Source organism: Physeter macrocephalus, chromosome 4 (genome assembly GCF_002837175.3).
Source record: "Physeter macrocephalus isolate SW-GA chromosome 4, ASM283717v5, whole genome shotgun sequence".
NCBI lineage: Eukaryota > Metazoa > Chordata > Mammalia > Artiodactyla > Physeteridae > Physeter > Physeter macrocephalus.
The window spans coordinates 24,788,623-24,807,662 of record NC_041217.1 but is presented as its reverse complement, the minus strand read 5'-3'; the positions used below and the strand labels follow the sequence as shown (position 1 = coordinate 24,807,662).

General features: G+C 39.1%; 1 protein-coding gene and 1 long non-coding RNA gene across 17 annotated transcripts in view; one reads left to right on the top strand and one right to left on the bottom strand.

Annotated features, from left to right (window-relative positions):
* The window catches only part of CDC42BPA (CDC42 binding protein kinase alpha), a 306,437-nt gene extending 288,237 nt beyond the window's left edge, over positions 1–18,200 (top strand). For 5 of the 16 annotated variants that reach the window (XM_055084055.1, XM_028488396.2, XM_024130594.3 and 2 more), the window contains 7 exons: positions 505–589; positions 3,265–3,388; positions 4,087–4,204; positions 8,877–9,062; positions 11,808–11,925; positions 16,409–16,566; positions 17,026–18,200. In XM_055084055.1, the coding sequence (XP_054940030.1) occupies positions 505–589; positions 3,265–3,388; positions 4,087–4,204; positions 8,877–9,062; positions 11,808–11,925; positions 16,409–16,566; positions 17,026–17,157 (921 nt within the window). In that variant the 3' untranslated portion in view covers positions 17,158–18,200. Of the gene's footprint in view, positions 1–504; positions 590–2,037; positions 2,618–3,264; positions 3,389–4,086; positions 4,205–8,876; positions 9,063–11,807; positions 11,926–12,471; positions 13,422–16,408; positions 16,567–17,025 lie in introns of those variants that run through there. The other 11 variants (XM_024130600.3, XM_028488399.2, XM_055084054.1 and 8 more) reach the window with 8 other exon arrangements.
* Positions 13,525–16,416, bottom strand: LOC114486117 (uncharacterized). The gene is made up of 3 exons (XR_003679360.2): positions 16,072–16,416; positions 15,735–15,940; positions 13,525–14,203 (listed from the first exon to the last, which is right to left on the bottom strand). It is a non-coding gene; the product is annotated as an uncharacterized lncRNA (long non-coding RNA).
* Positions 18,201–19,040: the final 840 nt, after the last annotated feature.

Sequence of the window (19,040 nt, the reverse complement as noted above, 5' to 3'; positions counted from 1 at the left end):
ACTGTGTTTATGTCTCTGATCCATTTAGAATTGACTTTTTGTGTATGGTGTGAAGTAGGGATTCAGTTTCATTTGTTCCATATAGATACCCAGTTGCTCCATCACCATTTATTGACAGTCCCTCCTTTCCCCAGTGATGTACAATTTCATCTCTGTCATGTGTGTACATTTAGTTCAAATAAGATTCATAAAGTAGCTGTATATGAATATCTTAGTATCATCATCTGGTACTAATGGCTTTAAAAAGCAAATTTAAGGTTTAAATGTATTTCTGCTTTTCTTTTTTTGCCCAGAATATTCTTCCTTTAAAATGTTATCATTATAACTGTGTTTGTTCAAGTTAGATAATTTTATACCTTTCTACTCAGAACTGTTGATTTCCTTCCTAAAGAGGAAGGATAAATTAAAGGTCTTAATAGTGTGTGGTTTATAAATATCTCAAAAGTTTTATGATTTAATTTTTGAATTTTGTTGAAATACTAATTTTATTTTTTATTATTTTAGGTTCGACCCTTAAACAGTGAAGGATCATTAAATCTTTTAGGGTTGGAGACGATTAGATTAATATATTTCAAAAATAAGATGGCAGGTAAGAAAATACACATTAGTAGGAGAGCTTCATAGAAGTATTCTCGCTAAGCTGACCGCTGAAGATAGTAAGTGGCAGAGCCACTTAAACTCAGGTGTATCTTACTCCAAAGTCTGTGAAGTTGACCACTATCAACTTCAATACAACTTCAGTACATCCTATCAATATATTGAGATAAACTAGTCATTCTGTTCAGGCTCACATAGCTGTATAGGCAAAATATTTGATTCTGACCTACCTTGTTATTTTTCTGTGGAGTACTGAGGTAAATAGAAAAAGTATAACTGAATATATATTCTGTACTTTTAATACTGTAGAACCTAGCCAAAATTTGTAGCACTAAAATTATGAAAACTCATCCAGAGTTCCGTTTTGGGACTGTTGGAATACATCTTCTGCCAATGCATAGGGCTTAGAACTTTTGAAGTGCTAATGACAACATGGGCAACAGAAGCAGGGACAAGAGGAAAGTCACCAGAGGGCCCAGAGTCAGGAGAGGGAATGGGAACCTGGGTGCTACGGACAGGACAAGGGCAGCATCCAAAGTAGTGAACTGAGTCCTGGCCAGGGAGACTGCACACATCTAATTAGGCTGATTGCCGGAGAGTGCCTGTGAACAGTTAAAATCTCACTTTTAACAGATATTATTATAATGCTATAAGTTATTCTCATGTCTTAGCAACAAATTTCTCCATAACAGAGGTATTCATAAATTTATGATCTTTTCTGGTGGATCTAGTTAATGAAGATGTAATTATGGTACATTATGTATTTAGAATAATAATTTGACTTAAATGTAAGTAAAAACATTGGCATTAAGAAAACACATTAGGGCTTCCCTGGTGGCGCAGTGGTTGCGCGTCCGCCTGCCGATGCAGGGGACACGGGTTCGCGCCCTGGTCTGGGAGGATCCCACATGCCGCTGTGCTCCGCAACGGGAAAGGCCACAACAGAGGGAGGCCCACATACCACAAAAAAAAAAAAAAAAGAAAAAGAAAAAGAAAACACATTAAAATGTTTATATTAGTTATCTCTGGGTAGTGGGATTATTCTATGCCTTATGCTTTTCCTTTTTCCCCCATATTCTTCCAATAAATTTGTATAGTCTATCAAAAAAAAAACCATCAAAAGTTTGTCATTTTTGTTTTGTTTGTTTTTAAGTACTAAGATACACACAAATTGCTTGGCTTCAGATTTGATGCTCTGGTGTATCCTCTTGGCACTGGAGGCTTCTTGGTATACAGACTGGTGACTGTAGGAAAAGTTCTGTGCTAAGAGGATATTGCAGTATGACTTGAGAAGGGATAGTCAGGTATTAGACAAGATTAAATCCACCCTCTTCTCACTGTATGTAATGATTGTAGAATGTGTCCATAACCCAATTTGTCTCTATAGGATAAAACCTATTCCAACTCGTCTTTTCTTATGCTCTCATCTTTCTACTCTAGGCTAGGAGTAAAGGTGGAGCTTGGAGAAGGAAGACCTGACAAAATTTCAACATAGTTGTCTTATCCTTTGGAAAGGAAAGGAAATCCTGTTTCCTGGAGATTCTATTTCTCTGTCTTGTCTGTTTCTCTTTCATCTCTCAGGAGCCCAAAGTGCTCTTGCAGTCCTCTGGCTGTCCAAAATCTCCCATTGCCACTGCAACTCACCAAGATCTGCTTCATCCTCATAATTCTCAAATTCCAACTCTCAAATTCTCATCTACTTTTAAAATTTTATCCTTTTAACATTTGCTGTTAGGAAAGCAATCTGATAAAGCTATTATTATGATACAAGGAGAACGCTGCTTTTTTTTTTTTTACTAATCATCTTGCTTTGGCTTGCCTTACAGGCTCCTTTGGCTTCTTCCTACTACATTTTTCTCACTTTAGCTTTTTGGGTGTTATAAACTTCTAAAGATTGGCTTTTCTCTTTTTCCTTACCTTATTTAGAGAATGGAATTCATCATGTTGTATGGATACAGTTGTCTGTTTTAGAGGATGTTCACCATATCCCAGCATGTTTTGGGAGCCCATGGCTAAGAGTTTTGTTTACTTCTAGGTATTAAAATTGAGACAGATGGGCATTAGGTGACTAGGTGTACATAATTAAGTATCCCCTGAAGATCAGGAGAGTAGAAATAGCAATAAGATTCTTACTTTTAGTAAAGGAAGCTGGAGGAAACACAATTCCTTTCCTTTACTCCACATCTTGCAAATTGGATCTGCAAAGGACATGTTTTAATATATTAAAAAAATGTTAACTTATCATTTTCATGGATAATTTACCATTTATGCCTGATTACTGCACAGGTCAACAATAAGAGCTTTTTAACACCCTAAGCCATTGAAACCAATACTGGGAAGGTGGGAGAAGATGGTGTAGAGATATTGGAGGTGGGGTGGCCAAAGTGATAGGACACCAAGGCAACTGCATTTTCCTTTTTTTCTTCTAGTAAAATTGTACCATTTTATGTTTATAATCAAATAAAAGTGAAAATATACTCTGTAAGCTATATTTCATTGAAAATTATTACTTATTTACTATGATTTATCAACGCAACTTTAAAAAATCAGAATTGCATATACTTGTATAATTGATTTATGTTTGTACTGTCTTGGAGATTAATGGATGAAAAGCATTTTAGCACTTTAAAGAACATCATTTTTCTTTGTATTTTTTTTTTTTAACAGAAGGGGATGAACTGGTAGTTCCTGAAACATCAGATAATAGTCGGAAACAAATGGTTAGAAATATTAACAATAAGAGGCGTTATTCCTTCAGAGTTCCAGAAGAGGAAAGGATGCAACAAAGGAGGTAGATATTTAATTCATACTCATCTAAAGATGCTTATAGCATCAGAAGGACTATTTGGTAATAATACTGTATTTGATTTGGAAGGAAAATTTAATCTCTGAAAGTCTGTCATCATCATCTATGCAATAATGAATGTATTAAAAACTGCAATAATGAATGTATTTCTCAGTGTAATTTTAATTAATACTTCCCAAGTTGTGAGTATGTACTAGATTAAAGTACCATATTTTGATTCATTTCTCTATGTATATGGAATAGTTAGTTTTTAGAATGTGGGCTTTTATAAACATAGAACATACCTGTGCAGATTAACTATTCTCATGACCAAACAGAAGTAGGCTTGTAGTATTTCCAGTTACATATAAAAACATTTCTAATATATTAGCAATTATTTAAAAAGATGTACATAAAATGTTCAGAATTATCTGTAAAATAGAGTAGAGCTTCTTTGATATTTAAACACTAAAATAACCCTCTCTGTTTTCCCACCAAAAATCATAAGATCTTTTTTAAAATTTAAAACAAAATCTTCTAAGTAAATGTTTAACTTAGTATATTCTATTATTTTAATTCTATCCTTATTAACATGATTTCACAGTTTATTTTTATGAAAAAATTTAAGTATACTTAATTTTTCTCTAAAATTGTCTAGATTGGTCATGGAATAAAAGTGTTTAAACAGGTGTTTTTTCTTACAGGGAGATGCTGCGAGATCCAGAAATGAGAAATAAATTAATTTCCAACCCAACTAATTTTAACCACATAGCACACATGGGTCCAGGAGATGGAATACAGATTCTAAAAGACCTGCCCATGGTAAGAGAAATGAAGAGTGAATGTGAATATAAATGGGGTTAAGACTGAGTTGGAGGGGGGAGGGGGTGGATACATATGAAAGTGTGTGTGTGTGCACTTAAATACATATAAGACTTAAAAAGACATATTAGTATAATGAGGAAATGTTTATCTCAGTATATCACAATATATGTAACATGCATAATGACATAGCTGATGAGAAAAACATAAAATATAGATGTGTATCAAAAACCAAACATATCAAGTTCTTATTTAGTTGAATACCCTATATACTTCTCCCATACCTAGATTTACTATTGTTGGAGAAATAAACCACCAGATTTGGAGACATTCTATACCAAGATTCAGAACTTTGTTACCAAATTACTAAAATTTCACTAAGTTTTAGCAATTCAACACAGATATTTGCTCCCCAAAGAACCACATTAGCTTGATCATTAACAGTCACAACTCTCATCTGATTATGAAATTAAATCTTTTTCCTCTGCCCGTTACAGATGTGTTGCCTAGTCAGTCTTATATTTTAAAAAAAGTACAACATAGGAAAACTGTTGTGTGTGTGTTTGTTTTTTTTTTAACAACATGAAGATTGGATTCTTGGACCTAATATATTGAGATTAAGAACATTAGTGGAATTAGCTAATTATCCAAGCTCTGTAACATTTCAGTATCATGGCACTCTCAACAAACTATTGAAACTTTAACATGACTCTTTTGATAGGTGGTGATAGCATCTAGATTTTGCACAGAATTTTAGGCATAATTTAAGTGCTATGACAGTTTGGGAGGTGATGTGTAAATTTCGACCCAAAGCTCTTTCTAAGGAAGTCTTTGTTAATTACCCACAGTACTTAACTCTACTGTGATAGAAGATATAGACATGTATCACTGACAGAAAAAATAATAGGTAATACAGTTTGTACAGTCAAGTTTTTTTAATAAAAAAGTTAAGCTCTTAAAGGTAGTTTTTGCATTTCTTTCATAGGAGGAACCAAAAAAATCTGCACTGATTTGAGCCTGAGTTCCACATTATAAATATCTCAGTTAACCAGTTGCCCTGTTTATGAATGGATGTGATGTCCTTACTGTCATTGTTTTTTCATCATCATCAAGACATTATTATATGATTATAGTACCATTACTTCCTTTCAAATCATTCACAATAGTCAGTTAACCTTTTTTTTTTTTTTTTTTTTTTCAGTTAACCTTTTGAAATGGGGATTTTTATTAGCTGTGCTAGGTAGATATAAATAAAGTATGCAAAAAGATTACAGCCAATCTTGATATAGTAATTAAAACGAAATAAGAAATTTAAGGCTGAGCATAAATATTAAGCTGAAAATATTGAGAATAAATAAAGGCTGAGTTTACATAGTTAACTGTTATACTTATCTATCATATCTAAAAGCTATTCTACTTTTTCAGCTTTTGCCTGGGAATGAGAGTTCAGATTTTTCTCCATTCTTTTCCCATTCTGAACATTTACTTAAGTCCTCAGTCTGGTTTTCCTTTATTCTCAGAAGTAAACGGAGCAGAACCACACGGTCCAAAAGCTTCTGTCATTTTTCCTTACAGAAGCTACAAGGTCAGGTACAAAGTACCTTAGGAGAGAGAATTTTTTAATTGTGATAAACAGTTGAAATGTGAATATATGTATAGCTGATATTTGATAGATCAATGTGAAAATTTTTGAAGTTTAGTTAGTAAATAGTTTTTCAACATCTGCTATGTAGGTAGCATTATGGAGGGATAGAGGCATACAAATTTCAAATACATCCATATGTTGCAAAGCAACATACCAGCAAATACAAAATTATTTCAGTAGTGAACAAGGTTTTAATGGGTATTATCCTTTTAAAATTAAACTTTCTTTCACACTTGCTTCATTCTGGTATACAAAAAAAGAATAGTACGGTTTTCCTCTCATATATTCCAATAACATAGCAAGAAGAATTATGGAAAATTTTTCTATAAATTCTGTTATATCCCACAGTATGTTCCTTAAGGAGAAATAGTTTCAGGATTTAATAAAATGTTCCTCTGCTTGACCAGGTGAAAAATCAGTTTGCTAATGTTCCAGAATTTTTTTCAGACCTTCATTCACAATAAGACTTGGTCTTTCTACACACTGAATAAGCACACTGAAGCAAAATGTGAAATATCAAGCATTGTAAGAACTTTCATATCCCAGCATCCCTCCTTTTTTTCTCCTTTCACCTTCCCACCACTTAAATGAAATCTCAGTTTTGTCATTGTTGTTGTTCAGAATAAGGTCCATTCTTAATTACTGGGCAAAACAAGTTCAGATAGCATTTCCCAAAGATTCAACATCAATCTGACCCCATGACACAGGGCCTCCTGTGCTGGCTACTTATTCCCATTAGACCTCTTGATTTTTAGTATTAGTGTCACTGATTTTGTTAACCCATGACTGCCTTGCCTGGTTCTTTTTGTAATTAACACAAGTGACTTTTTACCCTAGAGGTGCAATCCAGCTTTAAATGTTCCTTTCATTCCTTTCATATTTTCTTATCACATAAGCACTTTTGAATGTCCAGGACAAGAAGTTGGTATAAATTTTTGAAACCTGTTCACCTGTACATGTAGTATTGTAGCAAAGATGTTATGTGTCTGAACTCCTGTTCTTTATTTTCACCTGACTTTCTTCCTTTCACTAGCAAAGAACATAAAAGCTGGGGTTTTTCATAGGCATCCATTTAATCACTTAACAAATATTTTTTGATATATTGTCATGCCAGAACTGTACCTACCTTGGAGTAGACACTGGTAAACAACACAATAATATGCATGTCTGAAAAGCAAATAATATACATGTCTGTACTTGTGTGTGTGTGTATGTGTGTGTGTATACATGTATTAAAAAACTTGTGATATTTTAATATAGTCTCAGATTTTAGTATGTTCTTTCCACTGTAGTTTTCTATATTTAATGAACTATTTCCAAAAATAAAGATGAATTTAATTCATCTAATGTTAACATGTATAAGGAGCACTTTCAAATACCAAAGCTATGATGTTGTCATTCGTGCAAAGAGCATGTACCCCAGAAATTTTTATGTTTAACTTATTGAGATCAGTATTGCCTTTCTCTGAAATACTTAAAAGCTTAGAGAGTTTATTGAATGTCTTTGGAAGCTTATTCTGTTTCCTTTGTACCAAAATGATGCTGAAAAGGGTTGTTTGCCTCATGAATGTGGAAAAGATAGTAAGGGTAAGGAGTCATTTTTTTCTTCTATCTCCTATATCAGATGTGATATAGGAAATCTTTCATATGTGTCTTAGTGAGCCAAGAGAATATAAGCAATTAATATAAAACAGCATATATGTCTTACAAGTACATACTGTAGTAGTTTCCTTGAATCCTTTTTATCATTTACCTTTTTTCATAAGTCGGTACTTGTAATAAAGAATAGATTTGTCTCTGGTTGAATGCAAGAGTAATAGTATACCTCTAAAAGATTTATTTTTTTTAGCACATAAAATTTCTCCTAGCCTTTTACCCATTCCTAAAATGGTTAACAAATAAAATTTCAAGCTCGGTGACCTTTTAGACCTTTATGAAGTAATTTTACTTCTTAAAGTTACATTTATATCAATAGTTTTATCTTTTTGAAAAGAACCTTAGAAAGTACTGGTTTCACTCACATCTCTAAATTTAAAACATCTTATATAGAAGCCTTTCTTTTAAGCTTCCCTAAGTTACCAGACTTTTTTTTTTAACGAAGAAATCTCATCTCAACTCATGAGAATATCAGTCAGCATGTCTCCGGGAAGTCATTCAGCCCGTCTCTAATGAAGAGATGGTAGGATGTTTTCCTGAAACACAGTTGTTCTCAGAAACTGAACTTTGAAAGTTCCCATTAGAGAAGGTGACTGGGTGCTGAGTGACAGTTCCCAAATGTTCACAAGTTATTTTAACATGAAAAACTAGAGCCCTTGTTTTCAAAAACTTTCTTCTATGTCTTTAGTATTACATTATTTCATTTTTTAAAAATACACCTGAACATTGAAGAGAAGGTTGTTCTCTTGTTAAAAACAAACGTGTTCTTTGGGTGTCTTAAGTGGAGATAAGCTTGGGCTACTTAAAGGTAAAACAATAATTGTTATATTCCACAGTTACTATTTCTGTTATGGGAAGATAAGATCAGTAAAAGCAAACACATGTCAAGTCTATAAATATGAGGAAATGGTTTTAGTTTCTAAAGGAACAGTTTCATAATGCTTTTGGTGAGAGACTGGTTGTAGGTTCACTTGTTCTTTTCTTTAATTATTTCTCGCTTTTTCTATCCCTCATGTTTTTGGTAGATTTTTGCCATGTTTTGATTCTATCACATAGGAGAATACTGAACTAAATTTTGAAAATCTACTTGTATCTCTGAAAGTCCAGTTTCTACTCATCTTGATAGTAATAAGAGAGAATAAGTTTATGAGGCAAATGATTTTTTGCAAATCAGCTCTTTAGGTAACTGGCAAGAGGATTACAAAATTTAACTTTCTAAGGCCTGAAAGTATTTCATTATGGATTCCACTCTTGATGTGAGATACTTACTTCATTTTTTCTACATGCATGTTGTCTGAAATGTCACATATATCCAGTGAATCCATTTTCATTACCTCATTACCTTTTTCTTCTTTCTGTTGTTTTTGATAGCCGGGTTTCCCTTATCCATCCCCTCATCATCACTCCGGTCTGATCTCCTCTCCGATCAACTTTGAGCACATCTATCACATGACTGTTAATTCTGCTGAAAAATTTCTCTCTCCTGATTCCATAAACCCTGAATATTCCCCGTCTCTACGCTCTGTCCCCGGTACACCAAGCTTTATGACTCTGAGGGTATGAACAGCTGAGTTAGGTGTTAACTTGTACTAACCATGTGCGGATCTCTGCCTGGCTTCATAAGTAACACCGCCAAGGGGGTACATTCTGTGAACGTTTCCCTTTGGCCTGTTTCTCTGTTGCCAAACTTCTATTCTTCCTCTTCCTCCTCTTCTGTCTTGGAGTTCTACTTTTTTCTTCTTTTGAGGAAAAAGATGAGGATTTGGGAAGATTTCAGTTTTATTTCTAAAACAGTATTGGAGGTTTTTCTATGTTTAATTAAAACATCATCCCATCATGATATTTTTCATTACGGATACCATAAGAAATAGCCCCTGAGTAAGTCTTTATTCTATTAAAAAACAAACAAAAAAGGGATCTAGAATTTCTGAATTCTGTATTGCTCGTTACCCTAAAACCAGTTCAGTTCAGAGAAATTTTTTATATTTAGTGAAGTTAAAGTCTATAGAAGGGCCTGTCCAAAGGCCTTTTATCTACAATAAACCCCTTCTTGAAAAGCTCACAATTCTCAAAATTATAAAGTATAATAGTACCAGTGAATAACAGGAAAAATTACCAGAAGAAGGTAGTCTTACTAACCTTTGGGTTGCTGATGCACCTTTAATTCCAGCCAGGATCCAAGATAAGAGAAGTAAATCAACAAGAGAAAAAAACAGAGTGTGCTGCATCCTGAAGGACCGTGGTACCTGCCACTGAGTCCTTCCATGCAGGCTTGCATCTTTGTAACTAGTGTCTCTGCAGTGGGATGGAGAGCAAGTGGCCATTCAAGCTGAATATCCATACATCTGTCAAGAAATATGTACTGACTTCAAGGGAGCATTTTCTCAAGTTTGTTTTGCAGATAATAAAATATTTAGATTGTATCATGCAAATGCATTTCCTCTGGCTTAGAAAAAAATAGCATCCATTTTTTATTTGTGTATTTAGTAAAGTAATTTTCCAATAAGAAAACTACCTGTAGGGGGAGAAGTTTATTTTTGTATTTTTGTTTGCATTCTAAATTGTGATGTTTTAAGTGTCATTGTTATTGACATTAAACTATAATGTCATTTAAGTGTCTTATTTCACAAGATAAGATTACTTATGATAAACTAAGCTTCAATTTGCTTGGTAACAGATTTCAGGGAGTGGATTCTAGGGGAAGTTGTATAAACTAATCAGTCAAGAATTTTTGATATAAAAGATGGTGGAAATGTTGCTTAAGTTAGTCTTCTATAAATAGAAACACTACGATTGGTGGAAGTTTTACCCTAATCTTAAGCATATTTGTGCAGGAAAAGGACCATCAGCTTAGGTTTCACATTACTTCATAATGAAGTTGAACTTCAGCTGAATGAATGATAAACTGTTGGGTTTGGGTTTTGTGTGTTTTTTTTTTCCCCCCAGAACATATCTTCCGTGTATCATTCTTTTATTACCTCAACGTTCAGTGTTACTAAACCACTGGTATTTTTATAGGCTTAATTTTTGCCATTTTTTCTAGGGTAGGTTTGTTTTATAGAAAAGGACGACACAAAGGTACCTTAAGGTTAATAGCAAAAACAAAAATTTAAAGGTTTAAACTGATATCCCCATCTCTCTTGAACTTGACTCTGCTGCATTGTATGCATGTCATTGGCATCTCTCAGGGTTGCTCCTATGAGTGGCTGTTGAAATGCTACCACTGTTTTCTGTTTTAAATTTTTTTATTTTCTTAGAGAAAAAAAGGTAAAATGTTTGCTTTAAACAAATAACACAGTAAGAATTACATGGACTTTGCAAATTTGATATATGAACCAAAATGGCAATAGTTGAATTTAGAGCCACCCAGCCAGCCAAATCTCAATATGTGTGATTCTTTAAAATGTATGATTTGGAGTTTTTCAAGATATAATAGTGCATGTTTTCCAAGAGATGTTAGTCGGTGTTTGCTAGCTTTGGCCCTGCATCAGTTGTGTTGCCATAACCTTCTCTCAGGTACCAGCCCTGACACCCCTTCTGGTCTGAAAAGGTTAGGGCCATCGAGGAGACCGTGTTCAGACAGCTGGTCCTGTGCACCACCTCTCTAGGTGTGTGTGACTTTCAAAGCACTCTATGGCTCATTTTCCTCCCTTGGACACCAAAATTATTCAATATTAGACGGGAAGCTTCTCACACCAACATTCCCAAGTTAAATGACTTCACCCAGTGATTGTTAACAAGCGTCGTATTTATGACTTGTGGTGCTGCTCTCTGTCTGTGAGGCAGGAAGGCTGCCAGGTGACTGGGATGGGAACATGCAAATGGCACTTTCAGTATCAGGACAACAGAAGGCGTACTTGAGAAGAATGTACTTTTAAGTGACTTTCTTCTAAATGGGCTTATTCAGCTTTTGAATTATCCTAAGAAAATAAAAATCTCATATGTAGTAAAAGCTTTGTTTCAGTTATCTGCAGAGGTCCATGTAATTCTACATTTCACTGTCACTTCTAACCATGTAACTTTCACTTACTGCACTCACAACAACAAGAACAAAATTGTTATCTGTTGGTAAGTATTTCAGTAAGTATAAAGATAAGTACTTATCTTTGGTTGGGGTGAGGGTTACCTCTGTTAGGGCTTTAGTACTTTTGTGGGTGGGAGGGATTATATAATCTGTTTCTTGTTCTGTATCACTCTGGTCAAGACAACTTTATTTCTTGAAATTAGGGTGAAAAATAGACATCTCTGTAGAAAATCAGTTTCACTCTGGATGAAGAATTTTTCTTTCTCTTTTGATTTTAGAACCCTCGGCCTCAGGAAAGTCGGACAGCATTCAGTGGCTCGGTCAGTATTCCATCTATCACCAAATCCCGCCCTGAACCCGGTCGCTCCATGAGTGCCAGCAGTGGCCTGTCAGCAGGTAAGTGGCCCCGGCTGCAGGAAGCATTTGCACAGCAAGGTAGCAGCCAGTGTCTCAGACCTGGCTGGGTAATGCCCAGTAGGCACAAGTGCAGCTGTTACGAAAATAGTCATAGAATCCTTTTAGAAGTTACAGTCCATGTGGGAGACAGACAAACAGTACTACAAATTGTGATGATAAATGCTCCGAAGGAAATAAACAGGGGACAGTAATAGTAACAGGCAGTAGCTGTTGAGGATGAATTCACACTTAGCATAATTAGCAAGGTCACGTGCCCGCCCTGGGGGTGAAGTCACATTGACTCCTGTTTGATTAACTGAAAGGAGGCACAGTGGCTACCTGGTAGTGGGCAGGGAATGACAAAGAGTAAAGCTCAAGAGGTAGGCAAGGGTCAGATCAAGCAGGGACTTGGGGACCAACATAAGACATTTTTTATTTTTTAAAAAACACAGTGGGAAACCTCTGAAGAGTTTTAAGTAGGCAAGGACCATTATCCAAGGGCAAGACTGTTCTTGGCCAACAGCTGCTTTTCTGTCACTTTCTCAGAAGTAACCTGGTATTGGCTTTGATCAGAGAGAGTGGGGCGAGTGCGCCCGAGCACGTGCAGACCCAGGGTGGACCCGGGGTAACGCTAACGAAGCCTCCCTCACTTCCCTGCAGCTGAGCTCTGAGAAGAACAGATGGTAGTAACTCCAGCTCACACTTCAGAGTCATTCAGTCAGAAGCGTATTCGTTGCCTTGTATTCTTGAATGTGAGACATTTGAGTCAGGCCTCCCGGTGCAGACTGAGTGTCCTCCTTCACGCACTGTTCATGCTGAGGATGCTGGTATCAGCACCCGCCCTGTGCCCAGCTCTTGGTTTTAGGCTCTGGCAACACAGAAGTGAAGGGTGCTGGAATACCATTTGTTCTCTTGCTGTGGAACAAATTACCCCAAAATTTACAAGCTTAAAAGAGCAAAAGTCTATTATCTCTCACAGTTTCTGAGGGTCAGGAGTCTGGGAGCTTACCTGGACGGTCCTGGCTCAGGGCCTCTCAGGAGGCTGCAGTCAAGCTGTCTGCCGGGGCTGCCATCAACTCCGAGCTCAACTGGGACTAGAGAAGCCACTTCCCAGCTCACCCACATGGTTGTTGGCAGGCCTCTGTTCCTCACCAGCATGGGCCTGAGTGTCCTGGTGACATGGCCTCTGGCTTCCCACAGAGCAAGTGACCTGAGACAGAGAGACTGAGCAGCGGTCTCAGAAAGGACATGCCATCGCTTCTGCAGTGTGCTGGTGATCACACAGACCACCCCTGGAACCATGGGAGGGACCCCGCCCCGGGCCTGCAAACCAAGGACAGGCACCTGCTGCAGAGACTGGCTGCAGACGTACAGAGCACGTTCAAGGAGTTTTCAGTCGACAGGCAGAGGTCGAAGTGCACATCTTGTGATTTTTTTGCCGTCATCTCCCAAAGTTATGTCTAAGCAGTGTGTAGCCTTGATTACAATGAAAATATCTAGCCGATTGGAAAAATGGCAACCATTTTATGAATTATCTTTTTACTAATGGTAGCTCGATAAGATAGTAGATTTACTATAACTAACCAGAAGCTATCAACACTTGAGATGCAAAGAAAGTATCACAGTATTACTAGTTAAGTTCATAATCCCTTACCCAAAACTCTTGGGGCCAGATACCTGTTTTCAGAATTCAGATTTTTTAAAAAATATATTTTAGAAGGGAATCTACCATATATTATATTACACTCCCAGCAAGATCTAAGACAGCACCTACAAACATAGTAATATTTATACAGCAAAATTTATGACTAGGCACACTATGAATATATAAATAAATGTACTCTTTTTATGTGAAGTCTGTAATCAGCCTCCAGTCAGTTCAGATTAAGTCTGCCACCACATGAATTTACATCAAACTTACGAAAAAAGTTTTGGTTTTCAGGGCTTTTGGATTTGTGGAATTGCAGGTAAGGACAGGACCTGTAATACAGAGATTTAAAGGGCTGAGTGGCCATCTCCTTAGGAGCGCTGAAGTGAGGGTCCACTGTCATTGTTGACGATATGCAAGCTGCAGACTGGAGCCAGCTCCAGATCCCCGTCAGGGCCTTCAGTGCAATAATCAGACGTGGCCTTCTTGAGATTCTCGGTACCAAGCTGTGTGTATAGAGGTTAAGAGGAAGACCAGCCCAGGAATTCCAAGGGGCATCTGCTATTTAGAGTGCTTCTTGCTGGCTTCAAGAGTAGCCCAGCTCACGTAAAGAATTTCCAGAAGGACAGCCTGCCAAGAGAGACACAAGAAGAAACAGGGTTCCATGTTGTCAACCTCCAGAACCAGAAGCACAGGCTCTTCCAGGGCCAGACTTGCGATGGCTTCCTGACTGAAGTCAAATTAACACAGAGCTTTCCACTGTGACTCTACCCGCTCCTGTCAGTGACAGGCTCACCGGGGAGCCTCCAGACTCTCCTAGAGGTCATGTAGAGTTAGACACTGTCACCCCAAGAGATCTGGGGCCCAACCCCCTGAATCACCATCTAGAACTCTTTGGAAGAGACCCTGCCTGAGTTGGGACCACGGTTTTCAGATTGTCCCCCTTTGCTGTTCAATCAAAACAGCCCATCTCAATTTTTTAAGATTAGGGTGGTTGCGTGTAATTTTTCTCTGAAAGGAACATTCCCAAAGCTAAAAAAAAGAAGAAAAGAAAAGAAAAAGTGTAAATCACAGAGGTGGAATTAAGTTCTCTATTCTATAAACGACCATTAGGATGGAGGAAAAGAGCTCAGTAAGTGCGTACTAAGCTCCGGGCAGCCCCCCTCACACACCTTCCGTCTCACGTTTCATTCTCCGTGTATTGAGTGCTCAGTTCCCACAAAAATCCCATAAGGTAGAATTTATTTTCTTATTTACAAGTGAAGAAAACTGAGACTTAGATAAAATAACTTGCTTCAGGTCACACAGGTTAGTAAGCAGAGCAGCAGAACTCTCTGGCAGTTTGGGTTTCTTGTTCAGAGCGACAAAATTTTAAAAATAGTAACTTACATTACAGCTTTTGTTAAATTGAGCACTAAACTAGGCATGGAATTGAAGGAGAAATCATACAAAGTGATTTATGCCTTCAATTAGGTTGTAATCTAAGGAGACATAAGATCCACAGCAAAAAGTAAAGAGTACATAGCCGAAGAAACACATCAACAAATGAAAATCAGTATATGTCTGGTGACAGACGCCTTAGAAACTGGATGGAGTGTTGGAAGTAAGATTAAGTCAGTGGTTCTCAGCCTGAGATGCATTCTAGAATCATCAGAAGGGCTTTTAAAAGTTAAGTCAGAAATCCTGTTATTATTGGTCTGGGATGGGGCCCAGGCACTGGTATTTTTAAAGCTCCATAATATAATATGCAGCGTACAACCAGTGTTGGTAACCTCTGCAATAAGTAAATTATGGTGACACAGCTGAGGGGCTCAGGAAACAAACCGAAACTAGAAGGAAGCTGGGGGAGATCACCAAGGACAGGGCTTCGGCAGGCAGGCTTCACAGTCTATACCTCGTAGTTGTGCTAAAACTTCAACGCGGTCTCACAGTCTTTTTTGACCAGTGATCTTAATATTGCAGCTCAGCAAAATTAAAACATTTTTCAGTAAAAACTAAAGAATAGTAGGGAATGCTAAGAGTTGTAAACAGGCACTCACAATACCCCAATATTTCTAAGATTTTTTTGGCCCTCCTTTTTCTTCCTCTGAATGGTGCCAGTCCTCCTTTGATGTACCCCAACTCTAAGATCAAAATAGAGTGTGATTTTAAAGAAACTCACCTCAGTTTTGTATCTCAGGCTTTTTGCCCTGTGGAATGAAAATGCTTCTCTTTTGTTCCTTTGTGTTTTTTATGAAAATTCTCTACAAGTTAAGTGACAGTTATGCATCATCAGGTGGCATGGTCTTCACTAATGGGAACTGTTCTATCTGCTTCATCGTTTAGCACGTGTGTTTTGAGCACCTGCTGCATACCCGGTCCTGCACCCTGCAGAGGCAAAGACCATCCTTCTATTAAAAGAATGGCAAGGCACATAATTACAACATAAGATCCAAATATTCTGAAAGAGGTGATAAGAAGTGCTGTAGGTGCTCCAGGGAGTAGGAAAGAAAACTCACTAAGGCAGTAGCGCGTGGGTGGAGACTGGAAGGATTGCCTCTGTGGAATCGTCTAGCAAGCAGGGCAGCCTGGGCACGGCCAGTGAGAGCTCTAGAGGCCAAGCGGCCTGGTGAGTGCTGCCCGCTCACCCAGCAGCCCTGGTGGCTGGGCTCCCGAGGTGGGCTTGGGTGTCAGGGTGACGCAGCTGGACTCACTGTCCATCAGTGAAGGGCTGTAAGCGGGAGGATGAGCCCAGGGCAGCGGGAAGGATGGCTCGTCACCTCAGCAGTCTGTGCACTTTCTAGAGGATCGTCCCCTTCTGCACGTATAAAGTTTCACCTGAACGATGTGCTGTAGGGTCATCCGCACAGAATGGCAGTGCATTAAAGAGAGAATTCTCTGGAGGAAGCTACAGTGCAAAGCGGCAGCCCATGCCCTCCCCATCAGAGGGCTCGCTGTCCTCGGGAGGCCTGGACCAAGGAAGTGACGCCCCGGCCAGGGACTACGATGCAGAGGTGAGTACCGCGAGGGCAACACCTCTGTCTGGGGACAGGGGTTTGGAGAAGTCCTGAATGAGAAAAGGCGAGTGCGTTTCCCAAAGCCGCCTTGGGAAATGGTGGAAATGGCGGTGGACCCGCCTTGAGCCTGGCCTCCGCTGCCGCAGGGATCAGCCACTCACTGCAGCCGGGGTGGCGGAGCCAGTCACTTGGGTTGCAAACTGCAGTTTCCCTGGAGGTGTTCAGACTTCTAATAGCTTTTGTATGAAAATGGCCTACATTTCTAAAGACCTGCAGAAGGGACCATGAGCGTTTGTTATCTTCTGTGCCTCTTAATCAACTCAGAAAAGGGGCTTTCTACTGACAGGAGAAAAATCACGTCAGTTCACGGGCCAGGGTGGCTGGAGGGGACCCGTGGTGGCCTGAGCCCCTCCCGCCCCTCTGCTGCTCCCTGACGTCTTCCTCTGGGCCTCACAGGACTCTGATTCTCCGAGGCATTCCACGGCTTCCAACAGTTCCAACCTGAGCAGCCCTCCCAGCCCGGTGTCGCCCCGGAAGACCAAGAGCCTCTCCCTGGAGAGCACCGACCGCGGGAGCTGGGACCCATGAGCGGCCTCTGCTCTCAGACCAGACGCGGGAGCAGCGGCCGCTCTGGGCTCCCCTCTGCTCACTCACCCTGTGCTCTCACCGTCATCTCCCCCCACCCCTGCCTGGAAGCAGTAGCAGGCGGGGACTCAGGAATTCTGCCTCTAGGACTCGCATCCACGCCCCCCTCCACCGAACAGCAACAGCCGTAAAGGCAGACTTTCATTGAGCAGCTCAGATTAATACCGATTTCATTTCATACACTTAGCATTGCTTTCCAGAATATTTCACCCCTCCCCTGAAAGGTAGCTTAAGTAGGCAGATTACACAAATGTAAGCGATAAGAATAAGATTAGACAGCCATTGTTTTCACAGTAGAGTCTCGTTGTAGCCCTGAGACAGCACGTGGGGCTCGCCAGTGGGCCCCGGGCACGCCAAGCCCCTTCAGCACCACAGTGAATGTCGACCTGATCGTTGCCAGTAAATCCCTGTTCACTAAAACGATGCATATTTTACTACAAAATAGTTTAACTAAATACACAAATGTAGAGGTTAAATACTGACTGTATATAATAAAAAGAAGCATCTTGTATTCAACAAAAGATGGATGCATATATGAGACAGAGATCATTTAATTTAAAGAAGTGTGGTGTTTCTTGTCTGTTTTCCACCTAAGTAATTAAAGGGTAGAAAGGCCTCCAGTGGACGTTTACAGGAGGAGAGTGAGGGGAGTGAGAATTCCCCCTTAGGGCTGTTCCTCACGCTGGTCGCAGGTCGCAGTCACCTGGCAGCTTTAGGGAATGTTCCAAGGCTGTGGTTTCATCGGTTTGGAGTGTGACCTGGAAACCAGACTTCTAACATTTGAAGCCTCTTCAGCAGCATCATTAAAAGGCATATTTACTTCTATCCAAGACATTTCTTTTTCTAGCAGTAGAATTTGAACCACACTTCTCATTTATTACTATATTTTGGTATCTTCTGCTGATGAATGTAGAAATGCAGTTTTGTCACCTTCTGGATCCCTTCCACCTGAAAGGACACAAGGAATGTCGTAGTTTCTGAAGGTCCATAAAAGGGTTCATAAAAGTGCTTTTTCTCCCTGGCTAATCCCCTTACTCCCTGAGTGGCAGAGAGGCGTCTGGCCCCCAGCTGAGCCAGCTTCTCAGGGAGGGGTCTGTTTTGAGGGGGGTGTGAGCTTCCTCAGATAAGCCTGGGAAAGGGCGTTTAGTTACCAAATAATGTAAAAACCTCAAACGCAAGGACTTGACCAGCCTTAACCAAATACTCTTTCCCGCACCCAGTGGGAAATGGACGTGCTCAGCCCAGGCGCGGGCAGGAAGTCAGCCCAGCATGGCCATCTTGACTGCTTAAGCTTTTCCTCCCTCAGTTGCTTTATTGTGGTGTTAGTCACATTTCCATTTGGATTCCCACTGTTTTAATTACCACAAGGAAATGAGATGCTGGACCAGGACTTTATGTCTCCAGCGTCATTTCACCAGTTAAGCATATGAGTAGAGAAAGAGATAGAAATAAAAATATTTCATGGAAGTAAAGAGAATCTGCCTCTCTTTTACTTTTTAATCTAAATTTCTCTGAGAAATAGAAACAGATTTTCTGCTCTCTTCTTTAAAATTCAGCTAAAATGGAAGAATTTTCCTGCAGTTGCTTGTCTGAATTGCAGTGTTTGAGCACTGTCATTTCATCCCTGGCCCCGATTTCACATCTTTCTCCTCAGCAGCAGCCGTGCCGGCCTCCCACCGCAAGCCACAGGGAGCTGTACTGTTTGCACTGATGCCACGCTCTGGAGCAGGTTACTGAGGTTCAGTGAGGGAAGAAAGGATCCTGTTTGGGGATTATATTATAAAATGTTACAGTAGAGAATTTTAAAATAATAACAGTTTTGACAT